Source organism: Pogona vitticeps, chromosome 7 (assembly GCF_051106095.1).
Source record: "Pogona vitticeps strain Pit_001003342236 chromosome 7, PviZW2.1, whole genome shotgun sequence".
In the NCBI taxonomy this organism is placed as follows: Eukaryota; Metazoa; Chordata; class Lepidosauria; order Squamata; family Agamidae; genus Pogona; species Pogona vitticeps.
In genome coordinates, this window is record NC_135789.1 from 30,834,281 (window position 1) to 30,859,924 (window position 25,644).

Genomic DNA, 25,644 nt, shown 5'->3' on the forward strand with positions numbered 1-25,644 from the left:
CCTTTATTTCCCCCCCCTCCCAAAAAGGATGCATCACTTATAGTAATAAATATTTTGAAAAGTGGCTGGGAATTTTGAGTTCACTGTCTGTTCAGACCATACTTTACTTAATCACAGTCTTTAACCCTTGCCCAGAACAGGCGGTGGAAACAGAATAGATCCTGCACAACTTTATGAAACACGTTCAAGGTGCTGGATTTCGTCCAGGAAGGCTTGTCAACTCTTCCGCCTACTAAGACAGCTTAGTGGTCTGCTCTTCTTGGCCACAGTGAGGGCAACCAGCATAACTCAAGAAAATGCTCATTGGTCCAGATGTCAATGTATTTCTGAAGACGTTTTTAATCACAACTTTTAGCCTGTCACCAGGCTTTTAACCAAGCCAGATCTAGAGCAGAGCCAGATCAACGTAGAAACGCCCTGTGGCACGTGGTGAAATTGCACTATTGCAGCCAAAACTCTGCTCATGACCTGGGTTCAATACTAGGTAGCTGGCTCAAGACTGACTCAACCTTCCACTCTTCTGAAGTTGGTAAACTGGGTACCCAGCTTGCGGGGAGGGGGGGAGAGGGGGGACAATGTGTAGCCTGCATAATTAAATTGTAAACAGCCTAGAGAGTGCTTTAAGTGTGGTTGGACGGCATATAAACAGCACACCTTGCGTTGCTTTGCTTTAGACAGAGTGCGGTACTGGGAGCTGTTTTATACCTTTAACAATCCGAACAGTTTCTAGTTCATCCAAAAACAAGTTTCTGATCCATCTTATTGCAACATTACACTTCAAAATACTTCTTTTTCCAGACAAGCTTCTGGCAATTGAACAGTTGTTGCAGAAGAGTTCCTGGGTGTTATGTTTTCCTTAGTAATGTTTTACAACCGTTCTAAATGGAGCCTTTAACTTAATTTTAACCTTGTGTCATGTTCTATCAGTACTTTACCACTGTAAGCTACCTTAAATCACATGGATGGGATAGCATATGTATACTCACAACTAATAAAAACCGCAGACAATATCACCCAGGAACACTCAGGAACAAATGGGGAGAAAAAGGAGAGAAATAAGATTTTCGGTGATTGAAGGTGTAATTTGAGTGCTCTGTCCTTACCTAAGACTACCTAAAGCAGAAACTACTCAATAGCATATAAAGGGAATATGAAGTCAGGCGGAGGGTCCATTCATGTTAGCGGCACCCTCCAGTTTCCAAGGCAGAATGTCAAGAACAGGGGTGCGTCATTCAGGTTTTTTGGACCCCAAAAAGTTTCCAAGAATTCCCCAGGCAGAGTACTGAGAGTTCCTGCCCAAAGACACACACCTACTACATAAACTTACATTTCCGTCACCTAGAATTAGGCTTTCTCAAGCTTACTTCTTGTACAAAAAAGGAAAAAGAAAGAAACTGTTCTGGTGCTTCCTGGGAGGTGTAGTTCTTTTGAGAAGCCTCTAATAGGACATAATGGGCAGTGAGAATACAGTTCTCATGAAGACCTAGGCTTCTCAAGAAATACTAGGGCAGTTCCCTTTTTGCACAGGAAGCAGGCTTGAGAGAGCTCAGAAGGGAAGCCTTTTTCAAGTGAGTGAGCGATAGACAGGTGTGTGAAGGTGTGTGTCTTTGGGCAGGAACTGCCAGACATCTGCCTGGGGAATTCTTGAAGAATTCTGGAAATTAGATGAGTCCAAAAAGAGTGTGATGGTGAGGAATGGCATACACCCATCAACAAACAGGAGCCACTGGGCAGCAACAATGGGAGAGGTTTATGAGTATCCTCATATCAATGCTTGTAAGCCTCCTAGACACATCTGGTTAGTTGCTACAGAGGATAGGATACGAGACAAGATGGACTTTCTATCTCGTATCCCACACTTTCAAAAAGTTACTTTATGTCACTAAACCTCTCAAGAGCCATTATAGACCACCAGCCTGAATCAGAACTTGAAGAGTTACCTCTATGGCCTGCTACTCTTGGACTCCCCCAGCCAGCATGACCCCTTATACGTCTAAAACAAGCAACATTTCCAAGCATTTCTGGTGAGTGTAATTTTTTTTCTCGCCCAGAATTTTAAATGCATAGCACAAAGCCTAGTCATTAGCTGCCAGATTCCACTTTTAATAAGACTTACTCATATTAGAGGCACCCATTTTGCATTGTTAATGCATGTAGGGAAGTGACCACAAATATCTAGAGGAGGGTGAATCACAGTTAATGTTCACGTGGGAATTCAAGGCACCAGAAACAGCATTCCACAGCCTTGCAGGTACCAACAGGTGACCAGGAATTGTATACAGGTGAGTTCATGGGAGTTCCATTCAGGTAAGTGAGCAGAATGGAGCAGTGGAGATGCATCATACCATCTCCCTATGCACCCAATCTAAGTATGCCACAAGCTGGAACAGTTTCTCCTAGATCAAGCCCAGCAGGATAGCAATCAAATCAATCAATCAATCAATCAATCAATCAAGAAGGGTGCGCAAGGGTCTTTTTGTGGTTGCAATGGTTACATCCATACCTGACCTTCCTGACATGCTTTTAACTCTTTCACAGCCTGGAATTCTTTCTTTCACAAGCCCAAAAACAGTACCGAAGCCACTCCAAACTTATTCAGTGAACTGAGCAAAGGAGAGATCCAGATCAATAATTATATTTACAAAATGGCCAGGGTTGGGGCCCTTATCCCTCCCCTCCCACAAGCCAAGGGATGGTGCAGCAAAACCCCTTTAAAATTAGCCACAAGCCACGACAGTCGATTGACCATACTGCAAATCAACAATTTTACCAATTTCTGCAAAACCAATTTGTTTGGGCAATGAAAAAATATACAAGGGCATCACTGATGGAAAAGAGATAACAGTTACTATACAGGGCATTTAACTACCCAGTAAAATCTATACAGCTCTTTTACGGACACCACTTTGAAACTCTTGCAGGGAATACAACGCCTACTGAGTGAGTAAATAGCTCAGAACTAAAAGGCAACCTTCCCCACAAACATATGCTGTGATCTTTCTGTGTAATGCACAAACCGCTTTGGACTGTGCTGCAAAGTTCATATGGCAGTGAGGCCCAACAGAACCAGCCACTGACTTGTGTGAATTGGTTGTGCCATCAAGAACTATCAGACTCTAGCACAATGCCCTAAAGGCTGAACTGAAACCTGGTTCCTCAAATTTGGAAACATCACTGCAACACCATTCCTTCAAGAAAATCACACTATAGTAAAATTTGACTGGCTGCACTCTTTATTTTCTCTAAGATGACTACAAAATAAACATTTCTATTAAGTCAGGTTGCACGGTTGTATCAAACCAAGATGACACAAAATCCAGAAATCATCACCTTCTGAGAACTTCAGAGCTGGAAGGGGCCACGAAGGACAGTTAAAATAAAAGATTTCACATGGAAGTGATCGAGGGATGTACACGATCATTGGCAGCAGGACTACACTTTGGAGCAGGCTAAATCAGTCGCCAAAATCTATACAGCCACCTGCCAGCTCCAAAGCTCAACTTCATATTTCTCTCTCTCTCTCTCTCTCTCTCTCTCTCACACACACACACACACACACACACAGCCCCAAACCTAGAAGACAAAGGGCAAAGTGTCAGGAAAGAATGCAAATACAGGCTGCCTGCCAAGTCAAGGCAGTATCCCAGCGTGCCCACATTGAAAAGAAGGCAAAAGCTCCTAATTTACCCATTCACTCATTCACTTCTACAGACAACAACTGGGTCCAGCTATAACCACATAGATTAAGGAGGAATCATCATATGGGCAGCCTCATTAGGGCCAGTTTGGTGCCACTGTCAACAGCATCGGGCAAAGACTCAGAAGATCTGGCTTAAATCTTTGATGTGCTGGGAAAATCACCCAGTGCCCCTTAGATCAGGCATATTTTCTTGGAAGGATCAACCTCACAGGCTTGTTGTAAGGATAAAGTAGGTGGGAAAAGAGCCATGTAAGCTGCCTTGAGTATATTTATTGATTTTTATTTATTTATTTCATTTATATCCCGCCTATCTGGTCGTGTCAGGACCACTTAAAGCAGGGTACGGATGCAAGAAATAAATAAAATAAATATGAACAATGAAAGAGTGATGATCCGACGACAAAATGAGGGCCCAAAAATCAAGCCGGAAACAGACTTAGTGGAAAAATGAGTCCTACTGAACTCCGAGAGACGTACTTCTCAGTATTTGTGTTTAAAATTAGGCAGAAGTCTTGAGCAACTCAAACTCCACCTCCTACTTCGCTGCAGCCGTCCCAGGGAGTGCCTGGGCAAGCCACTCCCTGACGTTAATTGCAAGCTATCCAGGAGAGTCATCATCACCAAGATGAACAGGACCTGTGGCACTCCACAAGTTAAAAAACATTTTTTAACCTGAAATCAAGAAACCGTGTGGAGCACCACGCCATCAATTCAGTCTCCGTCTCTGACCGCCGCTCGCCCTAAAAAGGGTTCACTTTGCCTTCAAGAGAAAGACGGCCTTCATGAATAAGCAGGAAACCAGCCCAACATAAGCTTTTTTATTAAAGCTCTTGTTTGCCCAAGTTTGATGCGTTTCAGGAAAACCATGTAGGGCTGTAATTATCTAGTGAACCCAAGGAAAACCTGAAGCTTTCTGTGGGGATCTATTCAGCCCCTGATGAGCCTGTGGGTCCCCATAATAAAGGAGAGCAATCTTCACACAAAAGGATTTCAGACCCCTCGCCGTTCAAGGAATCAGGAGACAATCTCTCAAAATGTAACTACAAAATAAGCAAACTGTTGTCCCCCTCTTGCAAAACAGAAGGCTGAATTACTTCACCTTCAAGGCACAGAACCGATCTAATGAGATTAAGCTGAAATGAACCTTCAAAAAGAGCCTTAAGACATCATTTAATGCGCAACTACTGGGGTTGGGGAAGCATTTGACAAACCTTTTAAAAATAAACTTTTAATAAATTTCCTTATCGTGTACTCATGTATATACACACACAGAGCTCTGCAGAATTTGTCTTCTGGAATGAGATTAGAAGTGGTCTCCCCCCCACCCCCCAAAAGATAAATGATAGTAGGGGGTTTTATGACATGTTGCAGGAGCCATTTTTCCTCCAATTTCTAATCTAAAAGAATGAAATTCTCTTTCTTTCCCCCCTCAAACACGGAAAATTCTCTTCAGGTAGTCTTCCTCATGACTGGCTGCCTAAGAATTGGCTGCTGTTTTGTCTTGTTGCTTGTTTACCCATTCCTTTCCAGTTTTTATATTGTTTGTTCCTAACATTTTAAACCACCTTGGGTCCTCTTGAGCAGAAAGGCAGCGTATACATATTTTAAATTAATATACCACTTTGAAAAGCTATGCCTTTTCTTATTGTCCAACCGGACTAAAAAGGCAAGCTATAAAATAGTAACTTACATGCGAAGGCTCTGAATGGCAAGGGAAAACTATTGTTTAATGGAAAACAGGAAACAACTTCCATAATTAGAGTTATTTATATAATGTAGCCTGTAGCAGATTAATTTATATTTTCAAATTAAAGAACGACAAACGCGATCAATACTATTACAAATGCTATTCAGCAAGGTGGGGGGGAACAGGCTGTCCCTCAATAGGTGTGCTGGGAAGGGACTATGGACCTAACAGTTGGTGAACACTGATCAGCTAAACTGAAGAGGTGTACCTGTTTCATCATTAAATGTATCCTCACTACAGCATTCAATTGAATTTTAAACACACTACAGCATTCAATTCAATTTTAAAATACTTAATATTAATATATAAATTTCCAAGCACTGGTGGCTTCTGTTTCCCTATGCTGATCCAGTGAAAGCCAACAAGAAACTGTTCCAGGAAGAAACATTATTTTCTCAAACAGAAGGAGGAGGGAATCTTGGACATCGCTCCTAAGTATACTTAGGACAGTGATAACAGAAGATTCAGGTTTTGTGGAGGATTAGTTCTCAAAATTATGCATATTTCCCTAATTTAAAGGAAATCCAAAGTGATGCATAGACAGTGAATGAGTAGACTGATTAACGAACACCCCACTAAAATGACACTGTGTGGAAATAAGACTGGTCCATTTATCTCTAATCAAGGGTTTGTAACACTGCCATTAAACACTCCGCAAAGCAGACACAGTAAGTCCCTATGGAAATCACTCTCAGCCAGTGGGGTACCACCTTTCTCAGAGATGGCGCGTCAGAATACTGGGGAAGTGTCATTTGAAATAAATATTGGCCGAAATTCTGTTCCATTCATTTACGCCAGAGCAAGCTGATGATCAGCTAAAGGCTTTTATTGCTAATTAAAAGTTTCCTACCTATCCCCCCTGCACACACATTTCGAGGCTTCCTAGGGAAGCCTTTGGGACCTTCAGGGCAGGGACCAACAATTTCTGGACAAAATTTCCTTGCCCCATACCAAGCCCTCTCCCAAAAAGTGTGGCAAATTTCACTTTTCAAATACTGTACATTGTTATAGGAAGCAAGCTTGAAAGGGGCATGAGATGTTTATCAACAAAACTGTGAGAAATAAAATACTGTTTAAGAAGGAAGTTCAAAATCCTTTCCTCCACACCTGTTTCTGTTGATATTTTTGTCTGGATACTGCCTAGGCAAATCAAGATCTGTGCACCAGGAAGTTGCACACTGGTGTACAAAACTAATAGACACTAGTAAACCTTTCTAAGTATTTATTTATTAGATTTATGCCCCGCACCATCTGGCAACTAGGTCACTCTGGAGTACAAGCAGGAATGCTTTGAAACCATTATTTTCCAATAAATAAGGGGTGATTAAGAGCAAATTGACTGCTGAGAGCCAGTGTCCTAAACCAATGGTTCCCAACCTTGGGTCACCCCGGTGTTCTTGGGCTGCAACTCCCAGAGATCCCAGCCAGCACAGCCAGTGGTGAGGGCCTCTGGGAATTGCAGTCCAAAAACACCTGGGTTCAAGGTGGATGAAATTATTTTTAAAAAATCAAACTGATTTAAACTGCAATTTAAATTTTAAAAAATCAGATATTTTCAATGATTCAAATAAAAACAATTAATTTTGGGGGGAAAAAATTAAATCATGATTTGAATCAACTTGATTTTTTTTAAGTCATTGATTTTTATCAACCCTGAACCCAGGTGTTCTTCGCCTGCAATTCCCAGAAGCCTTCGCCACTAGCTAGATTGGCTGGGGTTCAGGGAACTGCAGTCCAAGAAGACCCTGGTTACCCAAGGGAACCACTGCCCTAAAAGAAAAACTGAACCACCAGCAGCAAAACCCAACTGGCCAAGGCCTCCCAGACTTCTCCTGTCCAACTTAGTTCCATGCAGATTACATGGCAAAGCCATGGAAACCCTAACTGTATATCCTCCCCCCAGGATTACAAGACATGAAAAAGATAATAATCCATGTACGGCTGGAAGGTGGTAGTGCCATCAATATACCTACCATGAATACATGGTCTGAATACACAGAAGAAAAGCGTATCCCTGGTTTCTGACTGTCTGCCTGCCATGCCTGAGCATGACTGAAAATAAAACTGGATGCCGGACACGGCAGTAGAAACTCATCTTTGGAAGACTTTTCATAGGAGAACTCCAGACAGTAAAGGGAATGAACATGGGGGACGTGGCTGATAGGCAAGGCACCTGTCCCCCCTTGGCCCAGGTTGGAGTTTATAAGGGACAACCGTTCCTGCTTTTACTGTTTCTTTAGCACCAGGGGCAAGTCAGAGGCCAGACTCCCGCACAGACTGGAGACATCCCTGTCTCTTTTGGGGGTGGGGGCAGGTGAAATGTAAGCAAAGGGCAGAGCAAAGGACAATTAGGGAGGGGCGAATGCACTGAATAGCAGCCAGCTGGTGTCTTCACATACCCAGAGCTAATCCCCATTACTGTATTGCAATCAATCCCTGAGCAAAGGGGTCTCCCCCCCCCGCGCGCGCATTCCCCCCACCCCTCTGCTGAATTGATAAAATGGTGCTTGACAGGGAAACACACAACTATGGAATTTATTAAATAGATCCTTTTTTTAATGCTAAAACCCACAAGGATTGAGGGGGCAGAAAGCTCTTATTTTATTTTATTTTTTGCGTGGTCTCGGAAAACATTAACTCCAACCCCGAAGGTGTACCAAGTATTTTAAGTGCCAAGAAGATAACATGATCTGCACAATTTCATTCAAATGCTCCAGCTTTGCCCCCAGGTTGCCCAAATCGCTAGGGAGTCTAACCCAGCACCTTTTTTTACACACACACACACACACACACACACACACACACACACACACACACACACACACACACACACACACACACACACACACACACACACACACACAGCCCCCCCGACCCCCACTGAATTGCAAGAGGAGGGGCAGCTCACCACAGATTCCAGAGCACATGATCTGCAGAGAGAAGGCGGTGCCGGGTTCAATTTCCCACTCAAACAACCCCGGGGAAGAGCCCCGGAACAATCTCTACCAAAAAGAACCACGGTCACAGAAGCTAGGAGGGCTCGCCAAGGGTTCAGACGGACCAATGGCCCTGGGTTTGGTGCAAGGCAGTTTCGTGTGGCCTACGACGAGGAGGGAAGTTTTACCCTGAGGGCTGGAAGAATATCTCAGGTGCCTCAGAAACCTGATGCCGGCACCGAGCTGTCTGGTTCTCACCACTTTCTGTAGTTATCTGGTTAGGCAGCCACTGTTTTTTTTTTCCCAGCCCTGCAAGGCTGTGTGCTTAAGATCCTCCTCGGTTTTTCAGTACAAAGCTGATCTTTTTCCCCCAATGGTAAAGTGTGCCCTAACTTATGGAACTGAGCTATGTTTCTGGAGTTTGCCTTAATAGCTGTCCTTACTGAGTGTGTCTTAGCCATTATTTAACTTTATTATATATTTCTTAAACACACTGCTACTTATCATTAAAGCAGGGATCATAAAACCTTTTTTCCCCTCTACACGGTGTATTATGATCAATGCACTGCCTAGAGCTATTACAACATGTCAAAACTGTACCTTGTTTACCACCATCACTTTTGCCACACCTTACAGGACCAAAAATTTAAAAAATTAAAAAAAAAATCAGTCGTGAGCAACTTGTTTTTAAAGATTTCCATATGCTACTTTACCTTATCTTAATAATTTTTAAATAAGCACATGTTACCATAGAGCACTCTCACAAATGTTCATACCACAGATTTTTTTAAAAAAAATATCAGTATAAAGCTGAGAAAAGCAGAGCATCTGAAAACAAGCACTGGAACAATCACTGTACATTTTAAAATAATATGTTCAGGGTAATATTTTCTTCTCAGTATTCTGATTAATAATCTCAGTCAAACCCTGGCTTCCAATGTTTACATTGCTTTATAGGAGAGGCTGTGAAAAGTAAGGAAATATTTCCAAGAAATAAACCAATTTCTTCCATTTCAGCTAACCTCAGAAGAGCACCAGAATCAAGGCTGTGTGACTCAAGCAACGAAAAAAATAATAAATCAAAGAAGCAGTTTGGAAAAAAAGATGGGGAAATTGTACAAAACTTTTAACAGATTTCCAATACTGACGGCAAACACAAAGCCCGAGTGTTTTTAGCAACAAGCAAACATGCAGGCAAAAAGAGGGCAAAATCCAGACTGCTCTTTGTACTTTAACTTCCAGATTCTACACATGGGCACATGAAGTTCTGTGTGAAGAGATTTAAAGCTTTCAGCTTCTCCAAATTTACACAGCTAGAAGGTCTCGTATGATATTAAATCAAAAATTAGTTGGAAATCCAGGTCCTTTGTGCTCCACACCACACACTCACAAGTTTCTTTCCCTTGTGCTTTCCTTTTCAGACTTATTGATTAGTAATGAGCTATTGCTGCGTAATTACAACACACTTGCCAACCTCTGTGTGTAACCAAGACCCGATGCAAACAAAAGCTGACCTCCTTGTCAATGGAAAGAAAACACACATACACAGACACACAACATAGTATTTAAGAGGGCTCATCTCTCACCCTCCCTCTGGATAATGATCTTTCCATGCTTTCCTTTTTGAAGTCAATCATGGTGCACCTTATTTGCACTGCCACTCTTGCAAACTGGGGATTAGCTAAAGCCTGCAAACCCAATTCTAACAGTAACTACAAACCACCGTTTGCGATTAACCAACCCTAGAAAACACAACAGTAAAAATGCAAAGCTGCACCACAGTCAGCTTAAAAATACATACAGAAACAAGAAAACAGAGGTGGAGAACACAGGCTTGTGAGGTTTTTAAAGTACCGTTTAAAATGTCTACATATGATAGAGCTTTACAAGGCTTCATTATAAGGACACCATTAAAAAGCATGCTTCCTAAAGGAGACAAATCCATTCGTACATTAACATGCAATAATTTCAGAAGTCCTAACTGAGATCCTGAAGTGAAGTCTCTTGGGGAGGGCGACCAGCAATATGATTTCTAAAACTGGGAAACTTAAAGAAGGTTTTGAATCAAGAAACGATAGAACAGTGGCACTGCTTCCAGCAGAAAATGGTAATTATTAATCAAGTCACATGGTGCAGGAACACCCCGAGTATAGAGTAAAAGGAATTTATGTGGAAATATTTACCATTTTAAACAAATGTTTTGTTAGCACATGAAGGAAAAGAACTGGCTTCCTTGATGAATATTTAGAGGTTACAAATGGTACTCTAAAACTGCTAAGATATCCGGAGTGGTACAGAGTGTGGGACAAGAACATGGGAGGTCTGGATGAAAAATCCTCACTTGCCCATGAACCTCGGAGAGTGACCTTGAGTCGTCAACAGCCTCTTGCCATGGCCTACCTCACATGGCTGGTGTGAGGATAAAATGAAGAGAGGTACAACCTGCACTCTAACGTACCCAAGGCTATACACACTTCAGAAGGGAGGGAGGGCATATATTATTCCAAAAGAAACGAACTCAACAATTTGAATACTGCAGGAGCAGGCACTCATGTAGCTCCCAAGGACCGTTCTTAAAAGAAAGACATGCAAAGCTGCTGGAAACCAACTGAGTTAAGTTACAGCTGCGGAAACAGGCATTAACGAGCACTTCAGCTTCATGATGGAGAAGATCAAGCCTCACTCATCAAGAGCAAAACAGCAAGTGCCTTCAACAGGGCATCGGATGCTTCCTGCCATAAGGAGTCGGGAGTAGTGCTCAGTGTTCAACCTCATTTGGACTGATTAGGTGCCAAAAGTGAACTAGGAACAAGACCTGGTTGTAAGCCTCCAATGTAACAGCTTTACGATCTAACAGAGTCTCTTCATGCAAAGAATAGCAGGAGGCAAAATGCTGAGGGTGCCTATGATTGCCTGCCAAACGGAAATGTGCCTAAATATCCATTTATGGGATCTGTTTTATTGCACCTGCTGTATTCCTTGGGGGGGAAAACTGGCTGATGGAAGGAAGATGTTATTTAACTTAGTAAATCCTGGCTGCCAAAAGTAAACCTAGATATCAATGACCGACATTGTTTCTAAGAGGCACAGGTACAGGCTTTGGCGGGTTCCTGAAAGGAAGAGTTTCAACATGGCTAGTCCCTGAAACACCACTTACCTGCATTCCTGATTTAGCAGGCATCTCTTGTTCAACACAATCTCCTAAGCACGTTTACTTAGAATCAAGTCCAATTGCATTCAAAGGGAATTATTTCTTATCCAGAATGCCAGGGAGGATGTGATTCAAGTCAAATAGATTTAAACCACAATTTACATTTTAAAACATGTTTTTTTTTTATCATTTAAATTTTTTAAAAAATCATTTTTATTTCAATCATGATTTAAATTGTGATTTAGACAACTTTGATTTTATCCAACCTGCAGAGTGCCTACTGCAAATACAATTTAAGCTCTATTTTTGCCCACAGGGGGTCAGATTCTTCCAGCGGACTTTTTTCAGAACAAGCTCTGTTTTCAAATACACCCGTTCAGGAGTCACAAGTACCCCTTCTCAGAAATGAAACCCCCCCCAAGGATTACCCTCTTGCTTATCGAGTCACCCCTGCCATGCTGATAAGTCTATCAAACACAAAGTCCTCATTTGTCATCTTACACCAGTTCTGCAGAGATAAAAATCATAGACAAGTTACTGCTGACACAGCAAGAGACCTGGAAAGTGCTGTTGATGAAACCTTTCCAGCTTTTACGTATATCAAGTACCAAGATAAAAACCGCAAATAAAGAAATTCTGCAGAGTGGTTGCGCAAAAGGCACTGAAGCAACTCTTTCAAAAGGCCCGTTCTGCTCAACAGAACATGTCTCCACATGAATCCAAGACGCTGCCAAGAGAACATGATACCTTGAACTTTAGAAGCGATCCGAGAAAGGAAGTAGTGGAAGTAGTACGGGTGGAAATACATCATAACTTATAAACAAAGATGGACATTTGGTTGGAAGGGGGGTGGGGGTGGTGGAATGAAAGCTCCCACTAGCATTTTCCCCTGCGAAAAACAGATATAGTTCAAAAGAAACCACCCATAAAGTAAGGAAATAGCTCGCAAGTGAGTTCAAAGAACACAGTGTGCCACCAACAAGTATCAAAGTGCACCAGTCACCAGAATACTATCTCTTCTGTTGCTCGTGGCGGTGTAAACACTGAACAAAAGCGGAACAATTTTCATAAGCTCTCCCACATAAATAAAGAGTTTATTTTGACTGGACAAAGCAAAGGATTCAAATTGTCTGAGAGGCTGAACAATTCTCAAGAGGATCTTTTCCCTTTAAGTCGGCTTCAGCTATGGAAGTTGCTGCCTTCCAACTTGGTTCCCCGCCCAAGGGAGAGAGAGAGAAAAAAAAATCTGGAGCTTTTTTTTAAAGAACCTACAAAGGAAGTTGGATCATGTCAGTGGCTTTCTAACTTTAACGCATGATCAGACTTGCATCATTTAGCTTATTTATCATTTGCACAGCCTTTAGGCAGCCAGAAGCACTTCTCCCTGTTTTCTCTCTCATTTATCCTTTATCCTTGGAGACTGATAAAGCTGAGAAACAATTTACAAAGGGAGAGCTCTCTTAACCTGTTGCAGAAAAAGCAACAAGGGATCCTCTGACACCTTAAAGGACTATAAAATTGATTGCAGCAGGGGCTTTCAAAAGACTGCAGCTCGCATCATCAGACATGTGACCTATTATGCAGATCCTCCAGGTCCCTGCACATGGGAAGGGGGTGGGAGGAAAGACAATGAGATCAGAAGGAAATGAAACGCAGGAAGTTCAGAGAGTGACAATTACATTATTAGCACAGGCCATTCATAAAACTGTTGCCGCCAACAAAGACATTCAGGCCGCAGGTATGCCATTTAGTGCATGCAGTGTGGTAAGAAACCAGGATCCTGATTCAAATCTTTGCGGAGATGGATGCTCATGACTATAATAAATGTGTAAGATTTTGGTGTTTAGGTTTAAGAAAAAGGCTATGGATAACCAATTAACATCACTACTACTTAAGTCAGTGGGATTTGTGTGTGTGCACCGGACAGAAAGATTACTGATTATTTATTAAAATAACAATTTAGATTCAACCCTTCTATTTATTGTTCTCTCTCTCTCTCTCTCTCTCTCTCTCTCACACACACACACACACACACACACAGTAGGAACAAAGTCCAGAACATCAGAATACACAAAGCTCTTTTACACAGAGCGGAATTAGTAAGTCATCTAGTCTAGCACTGTTTTCTCTAGCTTGCCTGCATTTCTCTAAGCGTGGACATTTCAGCCCAGCGTCCCAATTATTTTAAACTGAGAAGTTAAAGTATAAAATTGGGATCTTCTACACAAAAGCAGGTATGGGCTCTTATCACCCCGCTAGATCTCTCTCATCTGTCCCAGGCAGGCTTTCTGACTACACAGGCATCCTTAGCTATTAGGTGCCACCTAAGCTAAGCTGTAGCCTCTCTTCCACTATTTGCGTACACACAGAAGAGCATCCTGTGCCACTTTCAAACTCCAGACTTTCAACTAAAATGATGCAAACCCATATGAATCCATTCCATTTGCATAATCTTCATCGTCAGCACAGAAGTCACACAGACGCTCACCAAAGTGTCGGGGAAACCAGGACGGCGTCTGCCATTGTGCGTGATGTAACTGCGGTTGGGCCTATCAGGAAACACTGCTGCTTTCCTAATGAGCCGCAAGCAATGGAGAGATGCCCTACTTTAAGCCCTGCAGGGGAGGAATTACAATAATCGAGTTCCTTTGTCACTAGGGACATGTGTCACTGTTGAGAGGCCATCATAAGATAAAAATAATACCACAGCCAGGAACCAGATGCACAGCTGAAGAGGTAATTTTCATATTACATCTGGTAAATGGTCATCCCTTGAAGGGGAGAGGGCAGAAAGATTCTTCATTTATACCCAGCACCTTAAAAACAAATCCTTTCCTACCAGTGGAACAAAATAGGGGGAAAGGTTATCCCAGCCAACATCTTTAAGGAACTGTGATCCTGCTTTTGATGCTAACAGACAAGGAAGCCAGTTGGCGGAGCTGTCCAAGCACTGACTGCCATGTTAAAGGAGATGTCCGGGGTCGAAAGAATGAAGACACACGCAATCAAATGGCATGAAGCATTGTTGATCCTGCGTTGTTCTGATCAGGAGAACCAAGAAATGAAGAAAAATCCTTTGAAGGTTATATATCCAATTTTTTCCAGCACCCATGTGTGAGACAAAATGCTTCTAAATACAGAAGGTATCCTTTTCCCCAGCCTTTTTTTCAATGCTGTTCCAAGAAACACCTTTGGTTTTGCTTTTTCTAGAGGCTTCTCAGCAAGAAAAATGATCTGCAATAATCAAAAACAGCCAGCAAGGTTTGCTCTAGACAATTCACTCACTAGCCCTAATCCTCTTTTGGAAGACACAATGCAAGAAACTATTTAGGGTTCACCTGTTGTTCCCCAAACAACATGCCCCCCCCCGAAGGACTGGGTACTATCTTCTAAAACATGCCTACACCCTTTAAAGATCTTGTATATCTAAGCTCAAATTCTGAGTCAAACTGTTCCCTGAAGGTAGAAAGCTGGAAAACCACTGCTTTAAATCAATTACTCAAAAGATTCAGCCAACAGAGACTTGCAGAAAGGGCAATGCCAAAAATTCTAATGCATCCAAGGATCGGCAGCCACAGAAGCACATTTTCATGCTCCAAAGCAAAGCCAGAACCCAAAAAATGTCCAAGCAGGTCTGGAAATGTACAATTACTCCTTTTAAGAAGCTTGCCACAGTCCATTCCGCAACCTTCTAAGAATGTCCTCTGGAATTATTGTCCGTTGTCTCAAGATCAGAAGCACTAGCATTATATTCTGCTGTGTGCCCCCACCCAGCCATTTCCAGTCAGGGAGATGCAAAACAGGGCTTCAAGAAGGCTGAGAACTATATTCTCTAGAAATGTATATATTAACCCTACACAGTAACAATTTTAAAAAACAACCCACAAAACAGAAGGCCCAGTCAGGTAAACTGTAGAAAGTTTCAATTCCATGCACGGAAAAGAAAGCAGAAAATTGGACAAGGTTAACATAGTAGAATACCTAGTGAACATTATTTGCTTCTTTCTAAAAGCTCAAGGTATATGTTAAAGCATTCAACTAGCAAATACAAGCTCCAAAAGAACAAACATGCTAGCAAAGTAACATCAATATACAGTATATATTAATATATCCCACTTATATATTAATGTGACTTTGCTAGCATTTTTGTTTATAAAGCGACATTAATACAGTGATAGTGATTAATATATAATAAAAGTTGATTTTAAAAGGGCTTCTATTTGTTTATCAAAAATCCAAAGAGAACATCACCAGCTAAAATAGTCTATGATTGCTGGTCTATCTCAGCTAAAATCCCATTATTCCAGCTAGAAAGCGAACAACAGCTCAATTCTTCTATCTAAGCTGGCACCAGGGAGAAACAGGTATAATGCTACAGTTTTGCAAAGAATTCCTCTTGGCTTCCATTGCATTCTCAGATGCGCTCTCTGAACAAATTAGGAACCTAGAAACTGACAATTTCTTTATCTTAAAATGGTTTGGCCCAGCTGACTTCCTGGAAAACACTCCTGTGTGACTATTTCTGCATGTGTTGATAACTTGAGAAACAGTGAAGAAGCTTCTTGAAGCAAACACCCCAGACAGCATTTAAGTAGACATAACACTAAATGGGAGGTCAGATGCTCCTAACCACCAATGAGTTCAAAAGCCACAAAATTTCAGAGTGAAGGACTAGGTGGGAAAGCCAATACTAACAAATACACAGCACACATGGAACAAAATGCACAGATTCCTGATTTGTCTTCAAAACTACAGTGATCCTTATATTCACAGAACCTGAAAACTGGTGCTCCATCTTTAAGAGAAAGCATCCATACAACATGAACACAGGTAACAGTAGATCTATTTAAAGATGCAAAGACTGGGGGTGTGTGTGGTGTGGTCAGAACACTTCAAGGAGAAAAATGTTTTCGTTCCCCCCTTTTTTTCCAACCACATATTTTAAATTTTCCAGCAGAATAATGGAAGCTTTGGGGAACATAGATAAGATGTTTTCTCTTTGATAGTGAATGAAATGCTTTTTAAAGGAAAGGTTTTACTCACTCAAAATGACAGGAACTGCACAGTACACTATAAAGATCTGCATAGAAAATGAGTCTACAGCAGTGGTTCCCAACTTTGAGTAACCCAGATGTTCTTGGACTGCAACTCCCAGAGGTTTTCACCACTAGCTGTGCTGCCCGGGGGTTTCTGGGAGCTGCAGTCCAAGAACACCTAGATTGGGAACCACTGGTCTACAGAACTACAAAGAGGAATATTCTTGGGCATACTCGTCTAGACACACACAAGCCACATCCGTGGTGCATTTCTGCGCCTGTCAGGTGCTGTCATCTCCATGAGAAGAGCATATTGGAGGCAGTGTGTGTCACGGCTTACAGACTGCTGCTTCTCCTTTGGTGGAGATATTCACAGCGGAAAAAAGACTGTTTTGTCCAAATGCTGCATTTTATTTTTGCTTCGTATAAAATCTGTCATTTGGGTTTTCCATTTCCTCCTGTATCTCAGATGCCAAAGAACTACTATACCTGTTCTAGGGCAGCACAAAGTGTTGCAGTTTGCAGCTCTCTTCAATACACAGTACACTAATATTTTTTTCTTTCTTTCGATACAGAACTGAAGCTTTTATGTTTTTATGCCAAAGAGTATAATTTTACTTGCTACGATGCAGAGGAAGCAATATTTTTAAATTATTATTTTGCTAAATCAGTAAAACAAACATAAGTTTGATACGCCAGTAAGTATTGTACCTATTTCCACTTCCTACAAAATTTCTGGGCTCCCCCATCAAGGAAAAAGGCCACTCCGTGTTTTAATATTTCAGGCAATTTCACCTCTTTAGCTGTGTTTTAATTATGAAGAACAGGACAAGTCCAAGCTTTATTATTGTAAAAGGCTGGAATCGCCACCCATGTGTTTTCAGGGCACTGCCCTCTTAGCTTCATTCAGAGAGACATGGACCGTTATGGATGCATGTGCTTTTTTGGGGGCTATTTTCTCTCCTCTCCTTGAGGATCTCAACTCAGCTTTCTGTAACAATATTTCACACAGGTTAGAAAGCTGCTACTGTCAGAACGGATCTCATCTAGGCAAGGAGCCACAGGATGGGGTTACCCTTTGTTATGAATACCGGGACGCAGAACACAGAAACATTCCTAGGTCTGATTCTTGCAACCTGCAGTTATAGGAAGATGAGGACACCAGCTGATGGGAAAGACAAGGTTTCTACCTGAATCCCCTGAGGCCTCCTGCCAGTTAAGAGCAGACAACACTGGGCTAGACAGACAGACAGTCTGAATTGGCCCTGAGCTCCTACAAGGGAAGGCTGAAAGCTCTGGTCTGAGATGTCATTCACAGTATTTGCATTTCCACACAACTCTCTGCGTTGTCTTTTAACAGTATGGATCTATTCTAGGAACAGAGTTCATCCCTTGTTTCAATTCCCTCTCCATTCTTCCTCATGAAGAGTTCACGGGTGGCTCGGGGGAATAAAGTCTTGCATATCTCTGTGTTTTCCCTCACCCCCCACCACCACCACAATCTTCTGCACCCCAGTAAGAGACATTCCCCTCACTCTCCAGCAGATGATACTTGCCAAGAGCACGCAACGTTTAAACAGATACTCCTGCACATCTGTTGGTCTTCGGTTGCATGCGGCCAAGGACAAAAATAGGTTGACGGTCTAAGTTACAGCTCAGCTTTACAGAAGAAGAGAAGAGTCCACGCAAGTTAAGACTGAGGTAACTCGCAGGGCAAATTAAGGAAGCTATAGATGTGCTGCCAGAACACTCAACCGCCTGGTTCTGCAAGTGACCTCTATTTTAGCAAATGCCTCCCCGTTCTAGGGTGGCTCGCTGTAACCAGGTCCTTGTGTCACTCACTCAAGCCCTCTAAAACGCATCTGTTACTTTTAATAATTGAAGCTTCCTCCAGAGGCCGAACATGCCATCACTACTGCATAAAGCAGGGCTGGTTTCCATACAATAGCAGTGCATATGGGGATTCAATGAGATTATGCTAATAAAACCGGAGCAATTGTTTCAAGTCAACAGGCACCATGGCAACAATAACTTCTTCCCCTCTTTATTATGTGCACCAAGAGGGGACGTAGCCATAGACATTTAGCAAACTGATCTGTAAATCAAGATTCCCACTGCTCAAATCTCACCTCTGCCACAAATCCAATCAGTGGCCTTAGGCTAGCCACTCAATTAATTAACAAAACCAAAATCCACACTACTTTTTCACTACCAGGGCAGTGTAGAGACCATTCTTCAAAAAGGTAATTGTAAAAAGTAAACAAATGCATAAAAACAATTAAAGCAGCCAATTAAGATCAACAAAGACTGTAAATTTAAATCAATGCCATTATTTCAGAAGGTTCAAATAGCTTCAGTGCCGGCAACGACCACAACTCAATTATACAACACAAGCTCTGTACACAGAAGGTCCCAAATTCGATCCCTGGAATCTTTAGTTAAAATAATCCTAGATAGCAGGATCCAAGACCCTAGAAAGCCATTGGGACAAATAATTTAGCCTGATCTGTCCCTCTCAGCTTCGGATCATTCTGCAATAATACCAAGATAATGGGGGATAATATTGAGATTATATTTTACAAGTGCTTTTAATATTTCAGTGCTCATTCATATTATTGTCAGAGTGGGGAAGAGTCTCTCACAAGAGGACACACACCTCATGATGTGATTCTTCGCAGGTCTACGTTCTTTCTTGAACGCAGATTAATATTTAGACCATGAGCCAGCCAAAGCTGAACCTTTTTAAATGCTCCGCTGAATTTCGAGGACCAAAATTTAAAGCACATGCTCGAACAGCCCACTATAATCAAGGGGCTTCTCTAGAACGCTATTTACAATCCTTCCTATTTCCCCATCACACACCTGACGTGAAAATATCAACATATTGAACAACAGGAACAATTTAGAAGCAAGTGCAAACACTTTTTTTAAAAAATCAAGCTGTTGCCTGCCCTATTTTCTATGTACCTTTTCAGCCAAGCATAAATTTGCATTTTCCTATTCTGATTTACGCCACAACTTCAGCACCTTACTAGATTTCATATGCTATTCTTAAAAAACACTCAACTCAGACATGCAGCGCTACCGTACTGTGAGGCATCCTTGAAATGAAACACTTCTTCCTTCCCTGACACATTCGCTTCAAAAGGCAGGCAGTGACTAACTGAAACGAGACGGCATTCGTTTTTCAATGTGCCACCTTTTACAAGGTGGGCGGCTTCAGCCGTGGCCAGCCCTCTCCTCCGCCTCCCGCCTCCCAGAAGTCCCAGGTGGGTTCATCCCGATCCTGCTAAGTGCACAACGATGCTCTGAAGGTCAGGATTAACATGTACAATAAAAACGGAGGCTGGCCATTCAAGCTTTGCAATATGGCTGTCGACCAGCGAACTGAGCCAAGTGACTCTCAGGTGACCTGGCTGTTGTCACAGCTGCCACAAAGACCACCGACCCCCTGTGAAATCCATGCCATACATTCAGTATTCTTAGCAACATGTTGTTCAGCCCGAGCAGCTGCATGCAGAACCGATAGGTCCCCAACTGCCTGTCCTGACTTAAGACCAAAACTGCCACAATGCTAAGAGGGTAAATTTTCAGTGAGATCGTCAAGAAGGTAGAGAAAAAGGCATGGAGCGCGAAGGCTGCCACAATACAGCTTCTGTATTTCGTGCGCATCTATGGAGCGCATTTATTTTTTTTTAAAATAGTCAAGAACTGAGGTCCCCCAGAACAAAACGGATTAATAACATTATACACAAAAAGATAAGACAACAAGAATAAATTGGTCCAAGCTGAAAAAGACACAACCAGCAGCATACATATAATTGTGAAGGCACAAACAAAAATGAAAAACACTATCGGGGATAAAATAGTGCACACACAAAAAAAAACTAAAAGTGGATAAAACAGTTCCTAGCATTGTCTGGGAAATGAAGAGTGTCTTTACTCAGCATCGAAAAAGAGGAACTACAGAAAGGGGGGCCAGCTTCGCTTCCCCTGGACAACAGCTCCACAGCCAGGGGAGCAGCCGAACCAAGTGACTGCATCCTCCTCACCCTCCCGGTTTCCACAGGGAACCAAAAGAAAGCTCTTCCATGAAAAGTCTTTAAAACTCAGGCAGACTTGCAAGGAGAGGCAGAGTCTTTCCCATTTCAAATCTCACATATTTCAAGGGCCTAGGTGTGTTCTGTCAGTCACAGTAATCCTTAGAAAAGCCTTGTCAGGAAGGAAGGGGTCGCATCCCCTTCCTGCAAGCGCAGAGGTCTAATTTTTGTCTTACAATAGGACCAGGAAATTCACAACACCCTTGTTAACTCTCTCCGCGCATACATATTCTTTCTCCCTCCCTTTCGCATGCACACATATAGACCAGCTTTTCCACGCCAGGGTTCTCTGCCTTGAGATGGAAGATCGTCGAAGTCTGAGTCATGACTGGAGACTTCTGACTCATCGGCCATACCATGCCACACCAGTTCTAGGCAACAGGAAACAAAAGTGTCATAGGAAGGCTGTTTAATGCAGCTGAATTCTTCTTAAAGGTTCAGAACACTTCCATATTTGCTGTTGCCAATGCTCTCTCTTAAGTTCCACATAACAAAGCAAAGGCAGGTGTTTGACATGGTGCATGACTCCCAGGAACTAGAAAACAGGTGCCTGTTTTGCAGCAGATACCTGGTGCTTTCGTGACCCAACACTTGCTTTCCAGTTGCATTCTCCTTCTGTGCCATGCAGATCAACCTAAGCCTGTAAACAGGCCTCTGATAACATCCATCTACCACTTTTTAAAAAATAAAAATTGTTAAGTTTTGGATAATAGAGAGAACACAACACACAGTAACAAAGAGATCATTGGGTATACATACGAACGAATAGAGTTTAAATGGACCGTTTACAAATTTAAACACATCTTCCACTTCACAGGACATAGGTTACCAAGGAGGAGCTTACTCAACCTTGTTTTCCGTGCCTTCCTAGGCAGAATGACTAGCCTGGCCTTTTCTCAATCTCCACCAGGGAGTCTTCCAGATGTTCCAGACTATACTTTCCATCATCCCCACACAGATTCAGTTCTTTTATTTCTCCTCTCCTCAGTACATGCCATCGCAGTAGTCTGATGGACAACACCGTCCTAGAGAGTCATAGCCTTCTAATGTGGGTCAGAATAAAGACAGTCACTGACTGGAAATAGACGCTTTAGATCCAGTACGGCAGTCTCCTCCTTTACTGTAAAATCTCCCACACAATACAAGACTTTTTCTTTTAAAAAAAACTTCACAATTTTTTAAAATAATACCTTAATATTATCTTCTTAACCTAAGTAGGGATAGCATATTTTTTTAAACTGTCTAAATTGCCAACAACAGAGAGTTAAACATTAGATAATGACCAACATGAGTGACAATAATACCATGATCTGTTGCTCCCTTTCAAACCCAGCAAATCATCAATTTCATCACAGCACATACAGACAAAGCTACTTTCTACCAGTCAGATTAATAATCTGTCTAGTCTGGTATTGTCTTCTTTTCTCCAACGCTTTGTGTCAGGCCCTGCCCCTTGATCTACCACTTATCTGTTTTACTGAAGATGCCGGAGAATCAACTTGGGACCTTCTAGGTGGAAAGCGCATGGACTGACAATTAAATGACGGTCCATTCCCATTACCTTCCATCCAAGGTGGCCTTACAACGGCCAAAGTGGCTTTCACCGATTCTTCCAATCCCTCTTTTGATGGTAAATGGAAGAATGACATCAGCCCTAGCAACTTCCACGTCATAAAAGACCACCACTTTAAGAACAACATCCTACCTTCAGACGTGGTATGACATACGCAACTAGGTGATCCCATACCTGCCCTGTGGGCAGAAAGGCATACATGCTGTCTGATTTTCTAAATGTAAGGTTAGATCAACTTGAGCACAGAAGCAAAGCTAAATCCATAAGTCATCCTGCAATATTTCTTCCGAAAAAAGAGCTTCACCTGCCCTCGTGGGTCTCATCCGCAAACCACAGCACGGCTCCATCGTAACAAAATGTCAATTTTCACACAACCATATTAGTGACACTCATTTATACAGTACCAACACCACTGAGGCTGATGGCCCTTTAACGAGTGACATGAACAAGGAGACATCCCTACCCCGATGAAGCCATAAAACACATTTTAGAAGTTTTCTTTCCGATTCAGAAAGAAGGGAGTAGTCTTAAGTAAAAGCAATGGCATGCACTCCGTTGCTAAAATCTTTTCTGAAATGAAATCTACCAAAGTAGCAGCCAAACAGTGAGATGAAGACGATGAGATGATAACACTTGTTTTAAAGACCAGGACCCTTACATAAGGCAGCTGAGGCCTTACCTCTCTGCAACTTACCTGCCAGGTCATGATGAATTAGGTCAGCAAAGTTAGGGTCATCACCCCACCAGAATATCCACAGTTCTCTGCGCCCAGGCCTCTGATCTCGCCGCCATACGCTCAAGACATCGGCCTTCAAGCAGCGACTGTAGCTGCTTAGGATGGGGTCTTCTTCTGTCACCGGGAAGAGAATTGGGGCCGATGTTGGGCCCTGCCATACGTATCGCTTCCATTTAATCCCTGTTAAATCGGCCTGAAGAAAAAAGCACAACAGCCAGTTAGAGCGACATGTGAGTTTCTCAATCTACCAAAACCAGATGTTGTGATTCAAACCACTTTACACTGGCTCCTAACCCAATGAATACACATTAATTATGAAGCCTACTTTTCAAGGATAAGAGCCTGACAAAACCTAAGGGCTATAGGTTCAAACTGTACTTTACTCCGTCCGCTGAAAAGTTTTTTTACTCCAACAGAAGAGAATTCTGTCATAGGATGAAAAAGCACCCAAGACCACCATTTTGATTTATGCAGTGATATTTTTTGACAACCTAGTCAATAACTCAATATAAAGAACCTGTTTCCTGCAACCTTGTTACAAATGCAAATGCATAAATGTAAATGAGCAATAACCGTCTGCTTCAACAGGACATTTACTATTCGAAACAATCCTGCAGCAAAACCGAACTAATCTTTTTTTTAAAGAAAGACATTCTGCTGAAAACATGAAGTGTCACATTTTCCACTCAACAGACCTCAGAATCCAATCCAGAAAAAAATATATTTAAAAAACTGCTGGGGCAACTTTTGAGCAACCTTGGGACAGGGGAAGCACTTCCAGAAAGCAGTAAGCAATTTGTTTTCTCCTTCTCCACCTTAGAAACAATCCTTTTAAAAAAAATTGGTTTCAACAATTTTTCTCCAAAGGCTTAGAGTCAAAACAAATTATGCAGGAGAGCAAAGCAGCTGGTTCAAGGTCCAACTTTACAATCCAGCTGTTGGTGGAAGGTGCTGTTCCTTTTGCTCAACTCCCCTTCCGTCTCCCTGCACATGTAGTCCATAAAGGTTTCCCTGCCTATTTCACTCCCATCAGGAAACATCCCTTGCCCCTGTCAAATGGCACAGTTTGCAACAGTTGGTACTCCTGGGATGGGGGTGGGAGGCAAGTCTTAAAAGACACGGGCAACTTTTGAGTAACAGCCACTGCAGTCCACAAATTGACATCTTGCAGATATCCCCAGGGCTGGCCTTTTGTCTCCCCCCCCCCTCTCCAGTTTCCTATAAGCACAGCACTATAGCTAGATTTACTTCCAGGGTGAAAGAACAGCAGACAGTCAACAAGAAAAAACACAGAAAAGAGGTTAGCAACAAGCAGCCTGGCCTGGAAGTTCTACTGAATCCTGAACTGATCAAGGCTTAACTCCTGGCTGCCATGGTGGGGAGGCGGGCTGGGGTGAAAGGAGACAAGGTTACAACCTTGTATGGGGGAGGAGAGTATTTTACCCTCATATATATATATACCTTTTTTAAAAAAAAACACAGCAACAAAATGTAACCTCCAAATAGTAACACAGGCTTTTCTCGCCACCCTCAAAAGCCACTTTTGCCTCCAATTACAGTAGGTTGTCACTTTTGTGGAAGGAAGCGAAAAGAGATTCCCCCCTCTTTTTTTTAAAAAAAAAAGGTGGAATCAAGCAAACCTAGCTCCAGTAGCAGAAAACAAGGAGAGGAGTAGGAAAAAAAGAGTAGAGCAGCGTGGGTCATGAAAAAACAAGAAGGCAAACTACAGCAGGATAAGATACCTCTTCTTCCCCAGAAAGGCTGTAACCAACCATAATGGGGAAAGGGGGGGGGACCGTGAGAGAGAGAAAGGGGGAGGATGAAAAATCTAAGTTGAGAGAAAGAGAACAACAAAAGGGAAAGCGAAGAAATAGTACAGGAGGAAAGGAAGAGAGGCAAGGGCTAGGGAGCAAACGGCCTCCGAGGAGGAGGGGAAAAAGGGACAGAGAAATATATATATATGTGTGTGTGTGTGTATATATATATATATGTATGTATGTACGTATGTATGTATATGTATATATATAATACACACACACGGGGGAGCTGGGCGATTCCTGCCAAGGCCTGCTCTAGAGGACTCCTCCAGTAGAGAAGCAATGCTAAAAATGGCTGCTTTGCTGCCATTCCTCTCTCTCTCACACACACACACACACACATTCACACACACTCACACTCCCTCCCCCCTTTCCTTTTCTCCCCTCTGCTGGCGATCTCGTCTCCCTTCGCCGCCGCCGCCGCCGCCGCCTCTTCTCCGCTTCTCTCGTTCCCCCTCCTCACCTTCCTCTCCCCCCCCTCCATGCATGGTTATCTCTTTGGCGATCGGCTGCACCCCCCCCCCGAAGCCCTGAAGCTTCCCCACCACCCAAAAAAACCGAGAGAGACAACCCTCCCCCCTCCCCCCAAAAAACGCATATAACCCCAAGCAAGCCGCACACGCACACATTACACACACTTACCAGACAGAATAGGTTGGAATGGCAATCCTCCAGGCTGGCCCCGTTCGGCACGAAGCAGGAACTCATCCTCACAGCCACAACCCACACGCCATTATTCCACAAGCCTCCAACAAGAAAGAAAAGAGAGACAGAGAGGCAGGCAGAGAGAGAGAGAGAGAGAGAGGCAGGCAGGCAGGCAGGCAAGCAGGCACACAGACCGAAAGGGG

General features: G+C 42.6%; 1 protein-coding gene across 3 annotated transcripts in view; it reads right to left on the bottom strand.

Annotated features, from left to right (window-relative positions):
- The window catches only part of MED13 (mediator complex subunit 13), a 94,894-nt gene extending 69,321 nt beyond the window's left edge, over nucleotides 1–25,573 (bottom strand). For all 3 annotated transcript variants that reach the window (XM_020786808.3, XM_020786805.3, XM_020786803.3), the window contains exons 1-2: nucleotides 25,439–25,573; nucleotides 22,938–23,172 (exon numbers count right to left, since the gene is read on the bottom strand). In XM_020786808.3, the coding sequence (XP_020642467.3) occupies nucleotides 22,938–23,172; nucleotides 25,439–25,504 (301 nt within the window). In that variant the 5' untranslated portion in view covers nucleotides 25,505–25,573. The remainder of the gene's footprint in view (nucleotides 1–22,937; nucleotides 23,173–25,438) is intronic.
- Nucleotides 25,574–25,644: the final 71 nt, after the last annotated feature.